We start from the raw sequence: 21,037 nt of genomic DNA, 5'->3' as shown, positions 1-21,037 counted from the left end.
TGGATACTGTGACATTATTCTTTTTCATACAGGACATACAGTGATCCTGGAGTCTTTGAGTTCTGACCTCCTTGTTCAGTTGGCTCAGTTGAGTTTACATTTGTACCGCTGTCACCACAAGAGACAGCAGATGCACATTTCAGTTATTTTTCGCTTTCTTTTTCACTTTTCTTCTTGCTTGCTAACTAGTTTTCACTCACTCTCAAGTGCAGCACGTGGTGTTATGGTGGTACATCACACTCGGACAGGTTAGAGGTGTGTCTTGTGCAGTCAGCCTATAATAGCAGGTAGTTGATTGGTTGTTGTGACAGTAAATGTACAGATCAGCCTCCCACCATAGTAGTTGTATTCCTAACTCTCTAAAATACCTTTTACTGTGTTAGTTTTCTTCTTTCTTTCCTTTTGTGATAACAGTTTGGGTATATTGTCCTTTTGTGTATCTTATTACTGTAATTAGCCAAATGCCAGTTGATGTGTGACATGTCATCATAGCTCACCTATGTATGTATACAGGAGTGCTCACACTTTCATCTTTACCTGAGGAAGATCATTTGTGGTGGAAATGTTGTCATGTCTATGTTGAGTAAATTAATCGGGAACGAGACAGCTTTGTGCCGATATATTTTTGTTGGCCCCTGACTTTCATCTAGCACCAGCAGGTCAACATTTAAATGTGTTCACTACGTTGGTTTAGGAGCAAATACCTGCAAACATAAACTTAATTAAGATAAAGAACATGGTAAACATTTTACCTGATAAACATCCAACTCAGTCGCAGTTTGTGAAATATTCACAAAATGTAATCTATTGATTCGTGAACATGGACACGAAGTTTCCTTTTTTTTGTGTCACTCAGCACGACTTTCAAACAAATTTATTTCAATTGGAAGTATCTTTTGTGCCTTTTTCTTTTTTCTCAATCGGGATGACATTATGCAATAAAATGAACGTTAGGTTTAGGCTACAAAATCCCTTAGTTAGGTTTAGGAAAACATCATGGCTGGGCTTAAAATAAGTGAGTAAACATAGAGTTCAGCAACAAAATGAACGTTTAGGTTTAGACAACAAGGAAAAGCATCATGGTTGTTCTTGAAATAAGTATGTCAACTTAGGCTTATAGGCGACAAATCCACTTAGTTAGGTTTAGGAAAAATGTCATGAACGCGTCATATCAACACTTTGGGATTCTTTGGGTACACTTTGGGTTGAAAGTCCTGTGTTGTGTTGTTTGGCCCATCCACCTCCCCACCAGCCCACCATAAGTAGTCTTTCTCACACACAAGGTCACGTGGATGCATTTTATTTGTGTCCCCTCCACAAAAAAAGGATCCTAATTGACTTTCCATTGGTATTGTTGTTATGCTGGTTGGCATGTAATGTATTAAAACTACCTAATGCATTGTTAACAGGTCGTAGCTTTTTCTCGTGTTCCTCGTGTTGTCACTGTGAGAATGTTAGCATACTGATGTTAGCATTTAGCTCAAAGCGCCCCTGTGTGGCTGTACACTCCAGTCTTTCTGTGAGCTGGCTCCTGCCAAGTTGACTTACCAAACAAGTGGGAGCTCTCTGAGATGGAGAATTCATCGCTGGGTGGGATTTGCAGCGGTCCCACCACATTGATGTCAGGGCCCACCCACTCATTCATTCAGAAGGGTCGTCAGGCACCAACTCAAAAAACTGACTTGGACTGGGTCGTGGTTGTAGTAAGCGTCTGTTTACTCCTGTAACAATCATAACAATAGAGGGATTTGTGATCCATTGAGAAGATCTCCTGAACACCCTGATAGGTTTGCATAATCCTCTGAAATCTGCACCACCATGTAATGACACATCAGCCTGGGGGTCTCTACATTAACACTCCTGACAGGTCTTCTCTCCCACTCTGTTCAGTAGAGCTCTGCCTGCATGGAGGTGGGGGATGAAGGTCAGGCCACAACAAGGCCGCCTGTAAAGCAAGTCTTTTCTTTCTACCTTTTGACATAGCAGTTATTATATTTCCTCTCACGTCACATATTCAAGTACACATTCGTTAGGGCTCACTTGACAGGATCTGTCAGAAGATTCATGTTGTCTTTCTTAATGTTACCTTTCATTATTAGACAGAGGCTCATTTAACAAAATGGTAAAATATCCTGAAGGTGTCTCGTAAATATCAGACATGTTTTTAAACTTGTCCCTGGCCTCTCTTTCTGGTGACAAGACCACATGTGGTCACATGTGAAACATTACTTTCATAGACTTCATCAGCCGCATTTCGGTTTTAATTAACTCAGTGAAATTTCCCCTGAGATCCAAGAGCAACCCACAATACTTCAGAAGCCCCCGGTCCACTTTAACAACCCACACAACATCCAAACATGCCTCGCACACAGTGGCACGCAGTGGACCGATAAGGAGCCACCTGCTCACTAGTGAACATGATATATGATCAGACTCAATCTCAAAGTTCTTACCTTATCCCGGTCAGTTGATGTTAAATTCCTGCCCGCTAACTTTCCGCTTTTCCAGCCTTTTTTCTGACATCCACTCCGTGAGCTACCGCTCAATCAATATTTGCTAATGAACATGTAGCTGCTTGTGTCTGGACAGTGAGAGCATGTTTGACCAGTTGAGGTCAGGGAGAAATGGATGGTGGTTATTAATTAAACTGTCCATTCCTGTCCATGTCATCCCCCCTCCAAACACACTATCTCTAGCCCCCCCCCCCCCCCCCCCCGCCCCCGCCCTCGCCCAACCCCCCGCCAAACACACACCAAAAAAAAATCCATCTCACACCAAGACAAGAGGCTGCCTCATGAATTCTCCAGCAGACCAGAAATCCCCCCCCCACACACACACAAACAAACACACAAAACACCCACACAAATCACACATGGAAGATATATCCAGTTATTAAGAAACAACTGGCGTTAGTGCAGGCAAGCCAAGTAGAAGCGCTGCTATCACTCCAACATTTTAATATTGTTTATCTTTGAATACAAACAGAACATCATGTGTCTTCTTTTCACTGCAACTGTTAGACACTGAAAATCAAGCTTTTTTTCCTTGTCCCTAGCTGTTATTTCTATGTCTGTACATTAAGAGAGATATATAATATATATAACAACTGAGTCCAATTCTTTGTCTGTGCACACATGTTGTGAATGTTTTTATAATAATTTTGCAGAAGCACAGATAGAGGTTTTCATAGAAAGCCCCTGACAGCAGACCGTCGCAATCGTTGCCATTCGACCTTGAACCAATCAAAGTCATTTTATCATGTCAGTCAACACCAGATTTGTTTATATTGGCACTTTCATACCTCAGCATACCTGCCCTCTTGTTTTGTTCTCTCTAAGATAGACACGCATACTGGAAATCAAATTATTCTTGTCATTATCATCCTTAATTTGTCCCAAAGAAAACAATTGTTTAATCATTGATGGGTTGTTGCTCCATCAGAAGAGGCCCTTCTGAGTCAACAGACGGTCTCTCTGAAATAAACAGAACCTTTGCCGTTGGCTGCCGGCTGTTTGTGGACTATCTGGTCTGTGTTTAAGAGCATGTGGGGAATGAGCTAGCAGCGATGGCCTCGAGAAAAAGGACAGACAAAACGCCACTGATTATATTAACAAGTTACATGTACAGCAGTCAAAGCGCTCACAAATATTGATGGGGTTGATTTAAACCTATTCCAAATACCTCTCTTAATGTGGTTTAATGAGGACGAGAAAAGATCCGTCTGTTGCCTTTCGCTCTGGTGTTTTGTTACTCATTCCAGACATTGTGAGTGACGTAGGCTACACATGAAATAACAGAAATAACACCCTGGAAAGTGACACAATCGTCCTCATGTCCTGCAAGGACAGCACAAAGTCTATTTTTCATCATCAAATGCACACACAGCATCAACTTTAAGTGTTAAACATTTGTATACATGTGTATATTTCACAATATAAGGACTCCCTCTAACTGTCATCCTTTAAAGCGGCAGTAGTTTTGCAGAGGCCAGTCTGACACTGAAGAGGAATATCCTGTCCAGTAATTATCTTCTGTGGTGAAAATGAAGCAGGCGGATAAAGACAGATAAGACAGAGGATGTTTACCAAAGCGTGATGGGAAACAGAGCAGTCTTTGGAATATTTTAAATTCTCTAAATTGGGCTCTCTAACATAAACAGACAGCATTAAGGACAGTCTATTCTGTCAAATAGTTACAGAAGATAATACAAATCTACAGGGCACATTGTGTCTTTGTGAAGGCTTTATGTTTATGATTTGAATATCAAAACAATGAGCTGGAGCGGTAGAAACAAAGCAGTGATATCGAGAGAGAAGGCACGAAAGTGTTCTACTTCCTCTCGTCTTTCTTTATTTTAGCCGTGCTAGACGCACAGCTAGAAGGCATTTTTGGTCGGTCAGTCAGCCCACCTCTTTGATCCAGACTGACATATCTCAACAACTATTGGATGCGCTACCATGACATTCATGGTTCCAAGATAATCATGTTCGTCTCAGGATGAATTGCAACAATTTCCGTGAGTAGCTTCATCACTTCAAAATTTCAATTCAACTACTTTATGATCAAATACCAGCAAAACTGCATTGTAACAACCTTCCCATCAGCCTCAGCTTTTTGGTGCAAATTAGCAAATGTTGGCATGCTACCACGATACATGAACTTGGCAAACACACTCCATTTTAACAATCAGCATGTTAGAAAGGTCATTTTGATCATACTAGTATTAGCATTTACATCAAAGCACTGCTTTGCAGAGCTGCTAGCATGACTGTAGAAGCTAAGTCTTGTTTTACATTAACCACTGTGTGCAATTTGGTTATTAATTATCTCTGCCGGGCAAAAACCTGGGGGAAGATTATGCGTTAAGTCGTTTATGTGCGTGTCCGGGACCGTTACTGAGTGAGTCCATGACTGAGTGAGTGTGCACCTTGGCCGAAGCAAACTGCACAATATATTTGGTGGCGAGTCATGGCTGCATGTTTAAGGACCTCTTGTAGTTGCGTTGACTCACACTTTCTAAAAACACCTTTTATAACCGGTTTTATACTACCATTGACTGCCTGCTTACTCCTCACTCACTACTCTTAGCCAACCACAAGCTGCTCCTCTGCGCTCACAGACACAGTTAGAGGAAAACAGTTTGCACACTGTTATTGTTTTGGACAAACTACCAGCACACACGGCTGTACCTCGCCACCACTCAGCCGCTGCTAAGTGTCTCGACAGCTTGATGAGTTTACCTTTATGTTTTGGCACGATTGTATTAAGTGTATTATATGATGTCTTCAAGCCCATTGCTTGCAAAACGTTACATCGCTGCTTGTTTTTGAGTTTGAACGAAGTCTGTTTGACGACGCTTTACAGCACTGGTTGTATTCATTCAACCACACAATACAGCAGTGGTCATTGCAGACACACCTGGCGGAGATCTTTACTCTGCTGAGTGCACCTTTCTAGTTATTTTTATAAATTCTTTGAATATAAAAAGTAACATGAATGTTAAATATCCTCATACAAGGTAATCAATAATTCAGAACCTTCACAGGATTTTATGTCTCTAAACAATCTTAATACAGAATAGAAATGCATTACATCTCCAGTGTGTTCAAATAAAGTGCAAATCAAATCAATGCTCTCTCAAACAATAAGATACTAATTTACAGTACAAAATAAATTTTCTCTTCTTTAGCAGTAATGATAAACAGTGAGTGTAAATTCTCCATACTCTTTTATGATTAAACATTACAGTACATTTTTTTTTTAGAAACAAACTGGGTCTCTGTGGGTCAAACATTGACAAATTGCAAAAAAAGACAAACACCAGGAGAATATATAGAGTTACACTAAATGCATCATGGAGTAACGTCATCACTGAACTCACCATCCATTACGTCCCATTATGAGCTCAGAAGAGTATAAATAATGAAGATGATATAATGCTGGAAGAAGTGCATCACAAACAGATGGTGAACTAAGACCTGCTCAGACAAGGAGAGCGGGCGAAGCGGTTCAAAGTGCAATCATTCAGCAACAGCAAATACATACAAGCAAAAACGAAATAAGGCTCATAACATTAACACTGCTGTCTCTTTTCACGTTGCATAGCTGACACAAAACATTTCAGAAACTGTTCATGTGGTTCTAGCTACATACAGTTCAGTCAACGTTTGCCGACAGACGAAATATGATCAACGCAGTTTGCAGGAAAAGTCAGGTTTGAAATGTATGTAACACTAGTTTGTTCACAAATGTTTGTCTGTGGTTTAATTTCCATTATAATAAGAGCACTAGTCTAAACTACATTTATTATTCAAATCTGTTTTGTTCATATTTTTATTTTTTTATTTTGCCCCAATGAATTTCTAATAAAAACTATGGTTGATTTTAGCATTTTTATTTTTTTGTGTTGTGTTCCCCCATGATTTTTGACATGACAGGACATCACAGTTAAACTGGAGTATTGACCAAAAGGGAAAAATGTCTTGAGGTACATATGATGCTGCTGCTCCTCGTCACTTTTCCAATGTTTTTTACATTTCCACAGGTTTGTAATCAAATTCTCAGCCTCAACCAGACTTGAGTGTTTTGGAAGTCCTTTGCCCCACAGGGCGTCTCACTGGTACTGGTCCTGGTGGTCGCCATTTCCAAAATGTTCCTCCTCCTCTTGCATGGTCCCCCCTCTCTTCTTTTTCCAGCCCTGTTTTCCACCAGATGAATTGTCTGTGGTTCCGTAACTCTTTTTGGGAGCCACCGTGTTCTCCATGTTGAGCTCTGACTCTTCAGCCAGCTCGTCCTCATCAATAATGCCACATTTATCCTCGCTGGTGCTCTCAGGGTCGGCCCAGTCCTGCTGCTCTCCAGAAGCAAAGATAGCGTAGAAAATGACCCCTGAGTAATGCACCATGGACGCAATAACAAAGACATTTTGCCACTCCAGACGAGTCTGTGGGGAGAGGAATAGAGTGAATACATTTCCTGTATACATGGCACTGCACCGGAAGAACTATCAACTACAACGTAATACATTTTATGGTGCTATAAATTATTAACACCAGCCATTGATAGGTGCAAGATTACATACAGCGATTCTGTAAACCTGATATGTTTTATATATGCTATGAGGGAAAGCCACAGTACAGGACACTGAGTTTCCTGTTATGTTTTTATAGACTCCTAATTAAGAATAAAATAATTTCATCAGAATATGAGTTTAAAGGACTGACGTTAAAGACAAGATAACTGGAAAATATCTGAGATGTGGAACAGACTAGCCTTCTGGAAGGTACGTTTTAAAGCTGACGGGTCGAACCATGATGAACACTTTTTAAAAAAGACTTCTATTGTGCAGCTGCCTTGAACGTCCTGTGGACGGTTAATATGAAAAAGCACTGACTGTGGAGCCAGATCTGAGTTTCCAAATACTGCATATAAACTGTAGGCTTAAGACATTTAGTAAGCTTTGTACTACATGTACTAACTGTCTTTGTCTTTTTTAGGGTTGTCATAGCCACTGCTGCTTGTATGCTGCGCTGCTATCTGTGCTGTCATTTCTTATGACAGGCCGATCGTATCACTTTCACTAGCATCTGTGGCAAGTTGTGTTGTGTATTGAATAAACCTGATTTTTGTTCAGTAGCTGGTGTTAAATAAATTGTCCATTCAGAGTCAACATCCTTGTCTCTGTATTGTTGTTACTCTCTCTGTGGGGAACCCATGTCAACCTGTTTATCTAGTTTTACTGGGGATTCCAACCCCAGAGCTGTCTATCCTTGAGGCCCCAGTAGCCTCTTTACTTTGCCTCGGGTACAAAATAAATGGTTACTGTTACAAAACAACTTGTTATACCTTGTTTTTAGTCAGGGCTCCAACAATCAGAGGACACACCATTCCTGATAGCGTTCCCACCCCGTTAGAAATGCCCATCAGGATGCTGGCATAGCGAGGCGCAATGTCCAAATGATTTACATTAAAACCTGAAGACACGGACCACACAACACATTTGGTTAAGTGGAGAGCGACACAATTACAAAATACATTCTCCCAAAGCGAACATGGCTTAGATCCACTTGAGCGTTTAGAGTTGTTGGTTGCCTTGAAAATAATCTAAAGAAAGAGAACACAAAGTAAAAGGCACAAAAGGAAAAGGCAACATCCTGAGCATTTCTACCAAAACCCTCATGTTTTAGGTTTAGTATATAGCCAAACCAAAAGTCTTATAGCGGGTGAAACATGTTTCTTTGGTGCAGATGTAATACCTGAGATGGCAAATCCACTGAACCCTACAGCCAGAACTAGGAAGGTGATGGCAACCCCTCGAGTGTGAGAAAACCCGACCACCAACAGCAGAGTGGCCTCCATACCAAATCCTGTCAAAATACAGGACCAGAGAATGTGAGTCATTGGCTCATGTAAGAAACATTTTCAAAAGTAGGATCTGTAATGACTCAATTCATTGTCCTGCACAATACCTGCATCATTCTAACAGGACTTTTTGTACACTCCCATATTTTAAATACTTATTAGAAGCTCAAGAGCAATGGCTGATTGTAATATGAACTATTTTAACGACGATTAACATTTTACCACTACTGCTGGCTAAAGTAAGAATGGTTTAGAACCATTCTTGTGCACAATAAGTGTCTCTTAGTTTCCAATATAACTATAACAAATGACAGAACATATTGCTTCTAGTTTACCACGACGTACCTCCACAGTTCATGATTTTTCTCACATTTGTGGTAGACATGATTTTGTTACTGCGTAAGTAGTCAGCCAGCTGTCCTCCAATAGGAACTACTATTGTCATCACCAGGTGGGGGACAGCGGACAGGATCCCCACCTGTTGGAACATGGTGCATTCAGGAAGCCATCATGTAAATCAGTCCTATGACTAATCATCTGTCTATATGGATATTTGCCATTGCTCGTTGAATAGCTATAGTGAAACTGTGAGGCCAACCTTGCTGATGGGGAAGCCAAAGACTTCCTCAAAATACGCCGGCTGGCTGATGAGGAGCAGGTAGAAGGTCCAGCTGCGGCAGAAGTTGGCCACGATGATGGCATAGACGGGCATGGAGGTAAAGAAACGACGCCACGGTGTCTTGAATTTCTGTGATTGGGAGACAGAAGCCAGTGTATGTCGTTTATTGTGTGTGTGTGTGGGTGTGTGTGTGTGGGCATGAGTTACTCGTGTTGTGGGGACGTAAATCTGTTTTACACAGTCGCATTGTGGGGATTCTACTTTTTTTGGGGGATAACATAAATCATTATATTTTAGGGTGGAGACTTGGTTAAGGTTAAGGTAGGTTATGTTTTGCTTAAAGTTATGATTAGGCAATTATGATGAGGGTAAGTCTCCAGGAAATGAATGTCAGTCAATGTCCTTTAAAGTGATGGAAACACAACTGTGTTTGTGTGTGTCACACAATTTCAGTGAAATGATGTTAAACTAAATGCACTATGATAACCTGAATCTGGCAGCATATTGGGCAAACACACCTCAGTGACACTCAGTTGGCGCATTGTTTCACCGATGGTGGTCTCGATGTACATCCTCTCCTCGTCTGTGATTGTGGGATGTTCAGCAGGACTTCCATATGCCAGCAGCAGCCACATGACATACCATATGATCCCAAAAACACCTTTTCATGAAATAACAAAAATTAATGCATTACTTTATACATACATACTTAAAGGTGTTTATATTTGTATTGGAGGCTTTTTTAAGGGGCTGGATACACTAATTAAAACAAGCCTGAGCTATTCTGGACCACAAGAATTTTCATTATTAAAATTAAATGAGCAAGGTATGAGTCACAGAGCCCAGACAGGAAAATGCTAATTCACTTCAATAAATCATGAGATTATATCACAGCAGAACCAAGGTAGATTTTTATTAAAACACATTTGGCAAAGCATGAATTTGATGTCAATGTTAATCATTTTAATCAAACACTAAAGCAATTCAGATAGCGCTTATTGTGCCAAGCATACAAAGTACAACCGCCAGAGCAGTAGGCCATTCAGGGATTACAAAGACACTTTACATGTCACTAAACTGACACCTAGTGTATAAAATGGCTCAACACCTACTGAACATGTTACATGTGTGTATATATGTATATATATAAACCTCATGTACTCTTATATTATTTTTGTGCGCTTGCGTGGTTCAAGGAAGATTATCAAATAAATGATATATTCCCAGTTTTTATGCTAAGCTTAGCTAATCGGCTGCAGGCTGCAGCTGCATATTTATTGTACAGACATGCAAATGGTATTGATCTTCCCATCACCCTTTCTGCAATATCTTCGTCTTATCTTTATCTTTACATGAACATATTTAGCTTATTGCTTATTTGCTTATTGTTTTGTATGAGATAGAGTGACTGAAGTGTTTGTCATGAGTCTTACCATAGATATAGAAGACCGAAGGCCATCCAACGTATTGAACGAGCACTCCAGCTAAAGGCATGGCGATCACTGCTCCTGCGTAGGATCCTGGGAACAATTGGTGTCAAATTTCAGTGTCAAGGTATGATTACACCAGCAGTAACATCGGGACTCAGTGATAAATAACTAAAAATATATCACATATAGCTCAACTTGTCTTCTTCTGAATATTATACAACCGAAATACTTAACTGCCTTCAGAAACTACACCATATAGTGAAAATGTGTCTTAATAAAAACAAACACATCAAAGAAGCACATTAGTTTCATTGAATAAATGCCGAGTCGTTGGCACTGCCGAGACAGAGAGCGTGTTTTAATGTGTTTTTCTATTATCAGACGGATTCGTGAACACTGTTGTTTTGAATAGAGCAGGGAGCATGAGAGTGCTTTTGGACAGAAAGCAATGTGACGCTTCATGTAGGTGAATGGAGGGAGAAGCTCCCTGTGAGCACGCAGGTGAGCCATGTTCATTTACAGACAATGTCAAGAGGGTTTTGATGTGTGGGTTGTCATGGCACCAGTTTAAAGTGCAATGTGGTTATTTTAATTCGGGAGAGACAGGAGTGGACTAAATCTGCAAAACAAAATGACCTCTCTCATGTCCATTTACTGACCAGCCCCACTATGACTGATACGGTTGTGTTATCTGGTTTGGATCAATGAAAAGCTGTGTGTTGTGGTCAGTTTGGGAGTATTTTTGACAAGAGTGAATTAGAGGCATTGCTCACCACAGAATGAAGTTGTGGCCAGTCGACTCCGCTCAAGAGGTGGCGCCCATTTGGACCACATCCCATGACATGCTGGGTAGGTGACACCCTAGCAGGCACATGGTGTGGAAGATGTCAAAGGTCAAATATTGATCTAAGAGGAAACCTGGGATTCGTCTGTTAAAGAGGAAAGGCTTTAAAAAAAATTGTCTAACATTTTGGGAAATACACTTGCTTTCTTGCTGAGAGTTAGATGAGATGTTTGATACAGCTCTGATTGATCTTCTCATCTAACTCTCAACAAGAAATCAAATAAGCATATTTTCCCAAGATGTCGAAGTATTGCTTTGTGTATGTGGATCATTTTCACTGGTTAAACCCCCACTGTGTTTTTTCTTACCTCCACTAAGCCCTGCAGGATGCGCACAAACATGACATAACCGTAGTGCACCCTCGCTGCTGATGGGATGAACATGTTGAGCACTGACGTCAGGAAAATGGCAGCCCCAAAAACCCTGTAGAAATACTGCAATGTTATCATATTGTGTGTGTGTGTCTGTGGCTAAAGTGAGGAGACAGCAACTTCAATGTACCTGAAGCACTTACAGACACAAAATAATGGGGAAAATCAGACACTGTTAAATTCTATACTTTGAATTGATTCATTGCTAATGTAACCAATGGTATTTTAGTCAGTGCACAGCTTGTCATGTGAAATCATCATTTACTTGACTTTAAATGCAGTTCTGTCAAGGAATTTCCTATTTTGCCCATAATTAGCACCAAACTGCAAAATTATAGTCCGTGAAAACTACTAATATTTGTAATATTCTCATTATCTGTCTGTAATAGGTAAAAACACAACAAACACATGCTACCCAGTGTCTAAGAGCTGCTGTAGATGTCTAATATTGTCAGGCAGTTTTTCTCTAAATATCTGACGGTCAAAGCATCTCAGTCAGCCTTATAATGAGACAGATCTCACGCCTCTGCCTTTCACGCACTGAGATAAAGACATCCCATTCAATCTGCAAGTTTTTGCTTCATCACCAGCGTGCCGCTTAGCTCCCATATATTTTCTTCTTCACCCCATCCCTCCTTCCTCCTCTTTTTCCAAAAGAGTGTGTAAGTGACACTTGTAATATTCCAGTGGCTGGTGTTTCAGAAAGAAATCAGAGGCAGGATCTTTCATTATTAACTCTGTCAGTGGCGTGTCCTCTTTTCCTGTGAAGCTTTTATTACAGGACTGCTATCTGCTCCATCAGCAACGCTCACCACAGCGTACAGCTTTAACCCTTTAACCACGCACGCTCCCCCCCGAACCTTTACTTTCCTATCTTTTTTTTGTCTTTCTTGTGATCCTTTCTTAACATACGTGATCATGGCTGCATTGACCATGACCTCACCCTCAACTCGAGGAAAAACCTCAAAAGACAAAAAATAGAATCCGTCTAAGCGCATCACACATTGAACAGTTTCTCTCTCATGGGCCGCATCATCTGTTGTCTCTGCACTGTGTTTGGGCTGCAACTAATGACTCTCTTCTTATTGATTAATCCTTTGGTTTTTATTCAATAAAAGAGAAAGGTTCAAAGTTGCTCTCAAAAAACATCATCATCAAATGACTTTTCTTACCAAAAATCTAAAATCTAAATATATTCAATATTCAATATTCAATGACACAAAACAGAGATTACAGTGTCACAGTGGAACTATTAATAGTCATGAAGTGCATGTCACCTGTTGGCAAACAGCTTGTTGGAGATGAATCCACCAGGGATTTGAGTGACAATGTAGCCCCAGAAGAAGGAGCCGTGGATCAGCCCCACTGTCTCTGGGTCCCAGTTAAACTGAGCTGGCTGGAGAGAGAGAGAGAGAGAGAGAGAGAGAGAGAGAGAGAGAGAGAGAGAGAGAGAGAGAGAGAGAAAAACATTTACCACTAAACTGCATTCATTTGGTATAATCTACCTGGCTGCATTACAGCTACATCCCTTAAAGAGTTGATTGAAATGGTTATACTGCAATCTAGTTTTCCTCTGTAAGGCCAGACTATCTTCTGAGCAACAAGAAAATAGATACATCTTATACAAAGTCCTGCAACGTCAATATCCCAGGGGTCCTGTCTGATTTGATTCATCTACCTGAAGCACAGGAGTCCCATTGATATAGACAGTGTTGTTGTTCACCATCTCCACAATGGCCACACCAAGGTTGCAACGGATGCCAAAGGAGATGCAGAAGCCCAGGCCGCTGAGGATGGCGATGATGTAGCGCTTGGGCAGACCGCCGCAGCTACAGTCCAGCAGGGGGGCAGTGCGTGGAGCTGATGCCACCGGACGCCCATCCTCTGTCAGCTCAATGTGGTCCTCTTCTTCTACATTACTACCGTCTATTTTCCTGTGACGCAAATAGCAGGAAAAGAAATCACAGTAAGAGCACGTGATCGTCAGCAATGCTAGTTATCTGTTCAGCTTGAAATACTTTTTATCCATATACGTCCTTCTTCTTTATTCTTCCATCCACAATATATCAAAATGTTGGCTACCTAGAATCTTTGATTTTTTTTTAAGTTAAAATTGTCTACAAGTCATACAAATATATACAGAATGTATATCATTTTACAGTCCTCACACTTTTGTCTGTAAGTTTGTAAAAAAACGGTGGCAACAGAAATAGCACAGTAACCCAAGTCTAGGGGAAGGCAAGACACACGACTAAAAAAGGTAACAGCAGTACTGTTATCAGGTTGCTTTCAGGTGCATCACTCTCCACACCTGTTTCACTACCCAGAATCCAGCTCTGTCTCGCTGTCTCCCCGATCCCATGAACTGCTTTCATCTGCCTGTAGCAGATCTCTACTGCAGTTCTCTTCCAGCAAGACACAAATTAACCAGAAACTGGGATCCGCTTATGATATCAAGCACTCAAATGTTCCCTCATTTCTTTACAATTGGAACACCTAGTTTGTCCTATTATATTATTTATTACAAAATAATACACTGCTATGGAAAACAGCATATTTTATATTTATGTTTTTGTCGTAAAATACAAGTTAATACATAGTCTAATAGCAGACTCATTGTGGACATGTGTCATGTCATGAAAGAATAGTTAATACGGTTGGTAGGTGTCTCTCACAGCTGCATCAAGAATTCTGAACTGCATTAAGATACAAAAGCCACATTTCAAGTCCTTTTTACTGTTAATGTAATGCAACCAGTCTCAAATGTATAAGTTGTAAGATGACAACAAAGAAACAACAAGAAACAACAAAGCATGGCTAAGAGTTCATGTCTGGTCACTAATTCCATAGATACGATGTGGCAAAACATTTCTTTAACCAAAAGAGGCCAACGCAAAGTAACTTTACAAGTCCTGAATTGTGCAGCCCTCTGTGGAAGTTTGATTCTCAAGGATTTTGTTTAACTGTATTTTTTAAAAGAAAGGTGCATATCAAATGAATACGTTTGGTGTAGCAGGACGACATGATAAAAAAATAATTAACAAATTGATTGACATTAACATTGGATTTGTTCGTTCTTCAAAACTGCTATAAAATCCACCTGGAAATGTTATAGCAACAGGTCCTTAAGCCCAAACCTGAGAAAGTGTAGGTTTATTGACCGTTAGCTGGATCATGACCAAATTGTTGTATGTGAACCCCCACATATATATCTATCTATCTATATCTATATCTATAGATATAGATATAGATATAGATAGATAGATAGAAAAATATAGTATGAATACAAATATCTTAAATTCCCATTTTCCACTTCATTGTAATGTCAGTCAAGGCATTGCTATTATACATGACAAAAATACATGCACATTAACCATACATTTTTCCAGGAAATTGTCTACTTGGCCGTAATCTTCTTTACAGAATTGGGGCTCCAACACCCCACACACATCTCACTGTTAAAGATGTATCAGATATGAAATATATATTACGGTCTTCAAATAAAATCTGTGATTACATCACTGGCATTGCCTGGCGACAAGCAGAAGAATCAAATATTTATTTATCATCAGGATCTCTGAGAACTCGCTGGGATTAATGTTTTCGCTTCCAGGCTCTCCACTACAGATGTTTCCCTCTTAGTTACAGAGCAATATGAAAAATACATCTCAACAATAAAACAATAAGAGTGACACGCTCATTCCATAAACTCCAACAACATCTAAACAACTGTGGAATGTGGATCAAACACCCTGCACACACAGTTTTTTATGCCTCCTTCCCACCTCTCTCCATACAAACCCTCTCACCTTTGCAGTTTTCCTAGAGAGTCCCCCACTGTGCTTTTCACTTCCTCCTTCCCAGGTTTAAGCACCTGTTCCTTCAAACCTGCTAACCCTCCAAAAGGCATTTTTCTCCGTGCCTTTCTTTTTCTTTCCAACGTTATCTGAAAACAGTGTCTTGATCACTAACACACTCTGTTCGGACAACGAGTACACAATAAATCCACTAGAAGCTGTTCATCATCCTGAGTTTGTGGCACCGCGGGTTGGCTCCACCGCTCAGTGGTGCCACGGGTCCCTCGGAGGTAACACAGAATGTTCCTCTCCACTTCTCTCTCGTGTGAGGATTCACTGTTGAAGTGGAGGGAGAGATGATATTGAAGTATTCCTCAATGTCCAAAGTACCGTTCAGCCAGAGCCTCTGAAACTATTTTCATCTTCTAAAGATCCAGTTCATGAAAGTGTAGAATCCAGGTTTTAGTCTCTCGGCATTGTGAGCCCGCTCCTGTCCGCAGCTGATCCGAACGAACTGCCTAGATCTCCTCTCCGTCTCATAACGCATCTATTCGTGGTGAGGAGGGGCAGGTGAAGATGGTTTTCAAAAACCCAGCCCCCTCGCTTAACACATCATCCTCCTCATCTCCCCAGCTCCACCCCTTCAGCTAGTAAGGCTCATCTGATAGCAGGACGAACAGTTAAATATGCATGAGCTTGACAAGTGGCATTGAGAGGAGACAGGATAAGCTAGACTGCTGTGGTGTAAAATGGGAGCAGGTGAAACCTAAGACAGAGCCATCAAGTTCCAGGTTCAGACTCCCACTTTTCCATGAGTACTATTTTTCTGGGGGTGTGACAGAAATAACTGCTGCCATGAAGCTGTATAGTTCATGGACTTACAAACAACACCAATCTCTTACTTTTTGACACAGATGGGCATTTCCCTGAATAGCTTGTTTTGACAGCAGGGCTAAACTCGTCAGTTTTCACAGTGAGTTTCCTTCAATCCATAATCAAATATGCAGCATTTAAGTGAGATTTTAAAGTTTAAACAGTAGAGCGGATGGTGCGGGCCTGAGCCCCAACAGTCTCTTTTAGCTGTGGGCTGCTGCAGAGCAACTGCTCAGGGTGATGCTGGTTCTCCAGCTGTTTATGCACTGTATAAATGAACTGAGAGCTCAATTCCCAGTGGACACTCTTTCAGTAAATAAGGTTATTTGTGCCAGGAATATCACAGTTCCATTACAGACAACCCGAATGGAACTGCCTTCTTTTTTCGTATGGCATCAGATCAGAAATGATTGAAATTAGATGTACTGTATATTCATCTCGTATACTTAATCTATTTAACCATTTATTTAACAAGGAAGTCCCTTGAGACAAAAATCTCTGTTTCAAGGGAGACCTGGCCAGGATAACACACCATTACAAGATGTATGTATAGTAAGTATGTACTTGTGTAAACTTAACAGATACTTTATGAGGTGTGTATTTACCAGCCACGACAGCAACGCTGGTATTGTTTTGTGAGTCCGTGTGTGAGTCATCATGTTAAAACGTGGTCCTGGAGACACAGAGCTGGTTGTCAGTACTTTGCCGAGTGTTTAAATTGCTGTCTGTCTGCAGCAGCAGATAACCGTATAATATATCCAACCTGGCAGTCTTCTTGTTTCTGTTCGACTCTGCTCTACTGCTTCCCAGGAATTGTAACATTACCACAATAATGTGATTACTGAATTTGGCAAACTGTTGGTTTAAAGCAGGGGTCAGCAACCTGCGGCTCCGGAGCCGCATGCGGCTCTTCAGCCCCTCTGTTGTGGCTCCCAAGGCTACATCAACACTAATACGTTTTCGTTTTAAAACAGAGTTTTAACAAACTAAAACGATCTCCGACAACACGGCGTTTCAGCATTGTTTTCTTAAACAAATATCGCCTTAAAAACGCCTTAAAACGAATATCACGTGACTATTCACGTACATTGGGCATGATGGTGACGGTGTAAACAGGAAGTAGATTAATTGCTTAGTTAAAAAAAATACGACAGAGTAATATAGTAGTCTGTAATAATGAACGGTCGTGCTTGATACTTAAGATCTTACTCTAAAATCTTCCTCTATAAAGTCAAACAGACACATTTCGTGGAAAGTTTTAGAAGTTTTATTTTTTAGACTTAATTTCAACACTGTTACGATCACAGTTCACATTAGGAGAAAGGTCATCATTCTAGGTTGTCATCTATAAATGAGAGGAGGTGGGATGCGTTGTAGGTTGAAGAGGGACAGTCGCAGTTTGCAGGCACAGTTCAGCAGTTCAGAACAGTATTTGGGAAACATTGCACATATTCCCATGTGAATAAATACACCCACGGTGATGGTAATGCCAACATACGATCCTACTTTCAGTAGACCTTTACCACACCAACGCCACAAACTTCTGCTCTCAGCCTCAGTAGCTGGAGCCTTCAGGAGGCTCTCCTCAGGTGTAGCGTCATCTGTCCGATCAAGAGGTGTAGCGTCATCTGTCCGATCAACAGGTGTAGCGTCATCTGTCCGATCAACAGGTGTAGCGTCATCTGTCCGATCAACAGGTGTAGCGTCATCTGTCCGATCAAGAGGTGTAGCGTCATCTGTCCGATCAAGAGGTGTAGCGTCATCTGTCCGTTCAAGAGGTGTAGCGTCATCTGTCCGATCAAGAGGTGTAGCGTCATCTGTCCGATCAAGAGGTGTAGCGTCATCTGTCCGTTCAAGAGGTGTAGCGTCATCTGTCCGATCAAGAGGTGTAGCGTCATCTGCCCGTTCAAGAGGTGTAGCGTCATCTGTCCGATCAAGAGGTGTAGCGCCATCTGTCCGATCAACAGGTGTAGCGCCATCTGTCCGATCAACAGGTGTAGCGCCATCTGTCCGATCAACAGGTGTAGCGTCATCTGTCCGATCAACAGGTGTAGCGTCATCTGTCCGATCAACAGGTGTAGCATCATCTGTCCGATCAACAGGTGTAGCATCATCTGTCCGATCAACAGGTGTAGCGTCATCTGTCCGATCAAGAGGTGTAGCGTCATCTGTCCGTTCAAGAGGTGTAGCGTCATCTGTCCGATCAAGAGGTGTAGCGTCATCTGTCCGATCAAGAGGTGTAGCGTCATCTGTCCGTTCAAGAGGTGTAGCGTCATCTGTCCGATCAAGAGGTGTAGCGTCATCTGTCCGATCAAGAGGTGTAGCGTCATCTGTCCGATCAACAGGTGTAGCGCCATCTGTCCGATCAACAGGTGTAGCTTCATCTGTCCGATCAACAAGTGTAGCGTCATCTGTCCGATCAACAGGTGTAGCATCATCTGTCCGATCAACAGGTGTAGCTTCATCTGTCCGATCAACAAGTGTAGCGTCATCTGTCCGATCAAGAGGTGTAGCGTCATCTGTCCGTTCAAGAGGTGTAGCGTCATCTGTCCGATCAAGAGGTGTAGCGTCATCTGTCCGATCAAGAGGTGTAGCGTCATCTGTCCGATCAAGAGGTGTAGCGTCATCTGTCCGATCAAGAGGTGTAGCGTCATCTGTCCGATCAACAGGTGTAGCGCCATCTGTCCGATCAACAGGTGTAGCGCCATCTGTCCGATCAACAGGTGTAGCGCCATCTGTCCGATCAACAGGTGTAGCGCCATCTGTCCGATCAACAGGTGTAGCGCCATCTGTCCGATCAACAGGTGTAGCTTCATCTGTCCGATCAACAGGTGTAGCGTCATCTGTCCGATCAACAAGTGTAGCGTCATCTGTCCGATCAACAAGTGTAGCGTCATCTGTCCGATCAACAAGTGTAGCGTCATCTGTCCGATCAACAAGTGTAGCGTCATCTGTCCGATCAACAGGTGTAGCGCCATCTGTCCGATCAACAGGTGTAGCGCCATCTGTCCGATCAACAGGTGTAGCGCCATCTGTCCGATCAACAGGTGTAGCGCCATCTGTCCGATCAACAGGTGTAGCGCCATCTGTCCGATCAACAGGTGTAGCTTCATCTGTCCGATCAACAGGTGTAGCGTCATCTGTCCGATCAACAAGTGTAGCGTCATCTGTCCGATCAACAAGTGTAGCGTCATCTGTCCGATCAACAAGTGTAGCGTCATCTGTCCGATCAACAAGTGTAGCGTCATCTGTCCGATCAACAGGTGTAGCGTCATCTGTCCGATCAACAGGTGTAGCATCATCTGTCCGATCAACAAGTGTAGCGTCATCTGTCCGATCAACAGGTGTAGCATCATCTGTCCGATCAACAAGTGTAGCATCATCTGTCCGATCAACAGGTGTAGCGTCATCTGTCCGATCAACAAGTGTAGCATCATCTGTCCGATCAACAGGTGTAGCGTCATCTGTCCGATCAACAAGTGTAGCATCATCTGTCCGTTCAAGAGGTGTAGCGTCATCTGTCCGTTCAAGAGGTGTAGTGTTTCCTTGTTTTTCCAGAAGATTCTGCTTGTTCAGAGATTTCTCTCTTTCCTCGCAATCCTGCAATATTGTCGAAAGGTTTTTGATATTTGACTTCATTGTCTCTTGCCGGTGTTTACATTTGGCCAACTTCTCATCATAGTCTCGCTGATCCTCCTCTACACGCTGCTCAAGGTCATGAACAGTTGCCCACAGACTGTTAATCTCGGTTTGGTTTGTATTCTTTGGACATTCAAGTTGGGTTTCCTCAGCAGTCATATTTTCATTGTTCCCACTAAATCCCAACTTCTCCTCTTCCATCTTTTCCCACTCTTCCTTGGATTTATAGATCTCTGTCTGGTAGTGTGCTCCCAGAGCAGCGGGTAAATTATCTTGAGACATATTTGTCTTTCTTCCTTCCTTTCGCTTTCCTCGTGTCTCTTTGACGTCCGCAAACACTTCCACCTGAAAGAAATTCTGGTGTATGGAGTTTGTTTTTAAATTGTTGTCATTCGAATTATTGCATCTTTGTTCTTTGTGTGACATCACTGCCATCCTATTCTAACACATTTTTACAGACTGGCTGTCATCGTGATGTCATCGTGATGTCCTCGCTTTTCTGTTTTATTTTATTTTGTTGATTTTACTAAATTATTTTACTATATACATATATATGTTAAAGCTTGCAATGTCCTGGGTAAAGTTGGCGAGCAAGCTAACTAGCTAGCTAGCTCACTGATAAAGTTTCCACAGAGACTAGAATTTACTCATACGCACTCACAAAACAACCGCACCCGATCTTCTTTTAACTGTTTAGCTGATATGAAGGTTAAACTGTTAATTATTAACATCTCTACTGCGAGGAGCTATGTTTTGTTTGAATCAGGAAAACATTGTTTATGTAACATGATTGTTAAAATGTCAGCAACAGCATCATGTTATATATTCAATTTGCTACAGTCAGAAGGTGAGGAGCATCTGATGAAAATAAAACATGTTTGCAAAGTTACTCATATCGGTGCTCAGTATCGGCAAGCACTCAAATGTAATTGCTTGTACTTGGTCTGAAAAAAAGTGGTGTCAGTGCATCCCCTCTCTGGAGAGACGCCTCTGCAATGTCTCAAAAAGACCCTGCCACAGCAGGCGGGTTAATTGACAAAAGTCTCTTTATTTATTTTTTTATTATAAGGATAAACTTGATGAGGGTTACTGACTTATTTATT

At 41.5% G+C, this 21,037-nt stretch overlaps 1 protein-coding gene across 1 annotated transcript; it reads right to left on the bottom strand.

Annotated features, from left to right (window-relative positions):
• Window positions 1-6,613: 6,613 nt before the first annotated feature.
• slc17a8 (solute carrier family 17 member 8) lies at window positions 6,614-15,535 on the bottom strand (the record flags this gene model as incomplete). Its single annotated transcript, XM_079163372.1, has 12 exons — window positions 6,614-6,943; window positions 7,846-7,973; window positions 8,256-8,366; window positions 8,707-8,839; window positions 8,960-9,109; window positions 9,499-9,641; window positions 10,414-10,500; window positions 11,184-11,271; window positions 11,563-11,677; window positions 12,903-13,021; window positions 13,304-13,559; window positions 15,435-15,535. 12 exons carry the CDS (start codon window positions 15,533-15,535, stop codon window positions 6,614-6,616), a joined length of 1,761 nt encoding a protein of 586 aa, XP_079019498.1.
• Window positions 15,536-21,037: the final 5,502 nt, after the last annotated feature.

Source organism: Pholis gunnellus (assembly GCF_910591455.1).
Source record: "Pholis gunnellus genome assembly, chromosome: 7".
In the NCBI taxonomy this organism is placed as follows: Eukaryota; Metazoa; Chordata; class Actinopteri; order Perciformes; family Pholidae; genus Pholis; species Pholis gunnellus.
This window is presented reverse-complemented; position numbering and strand designations above follow the sequence as displayed.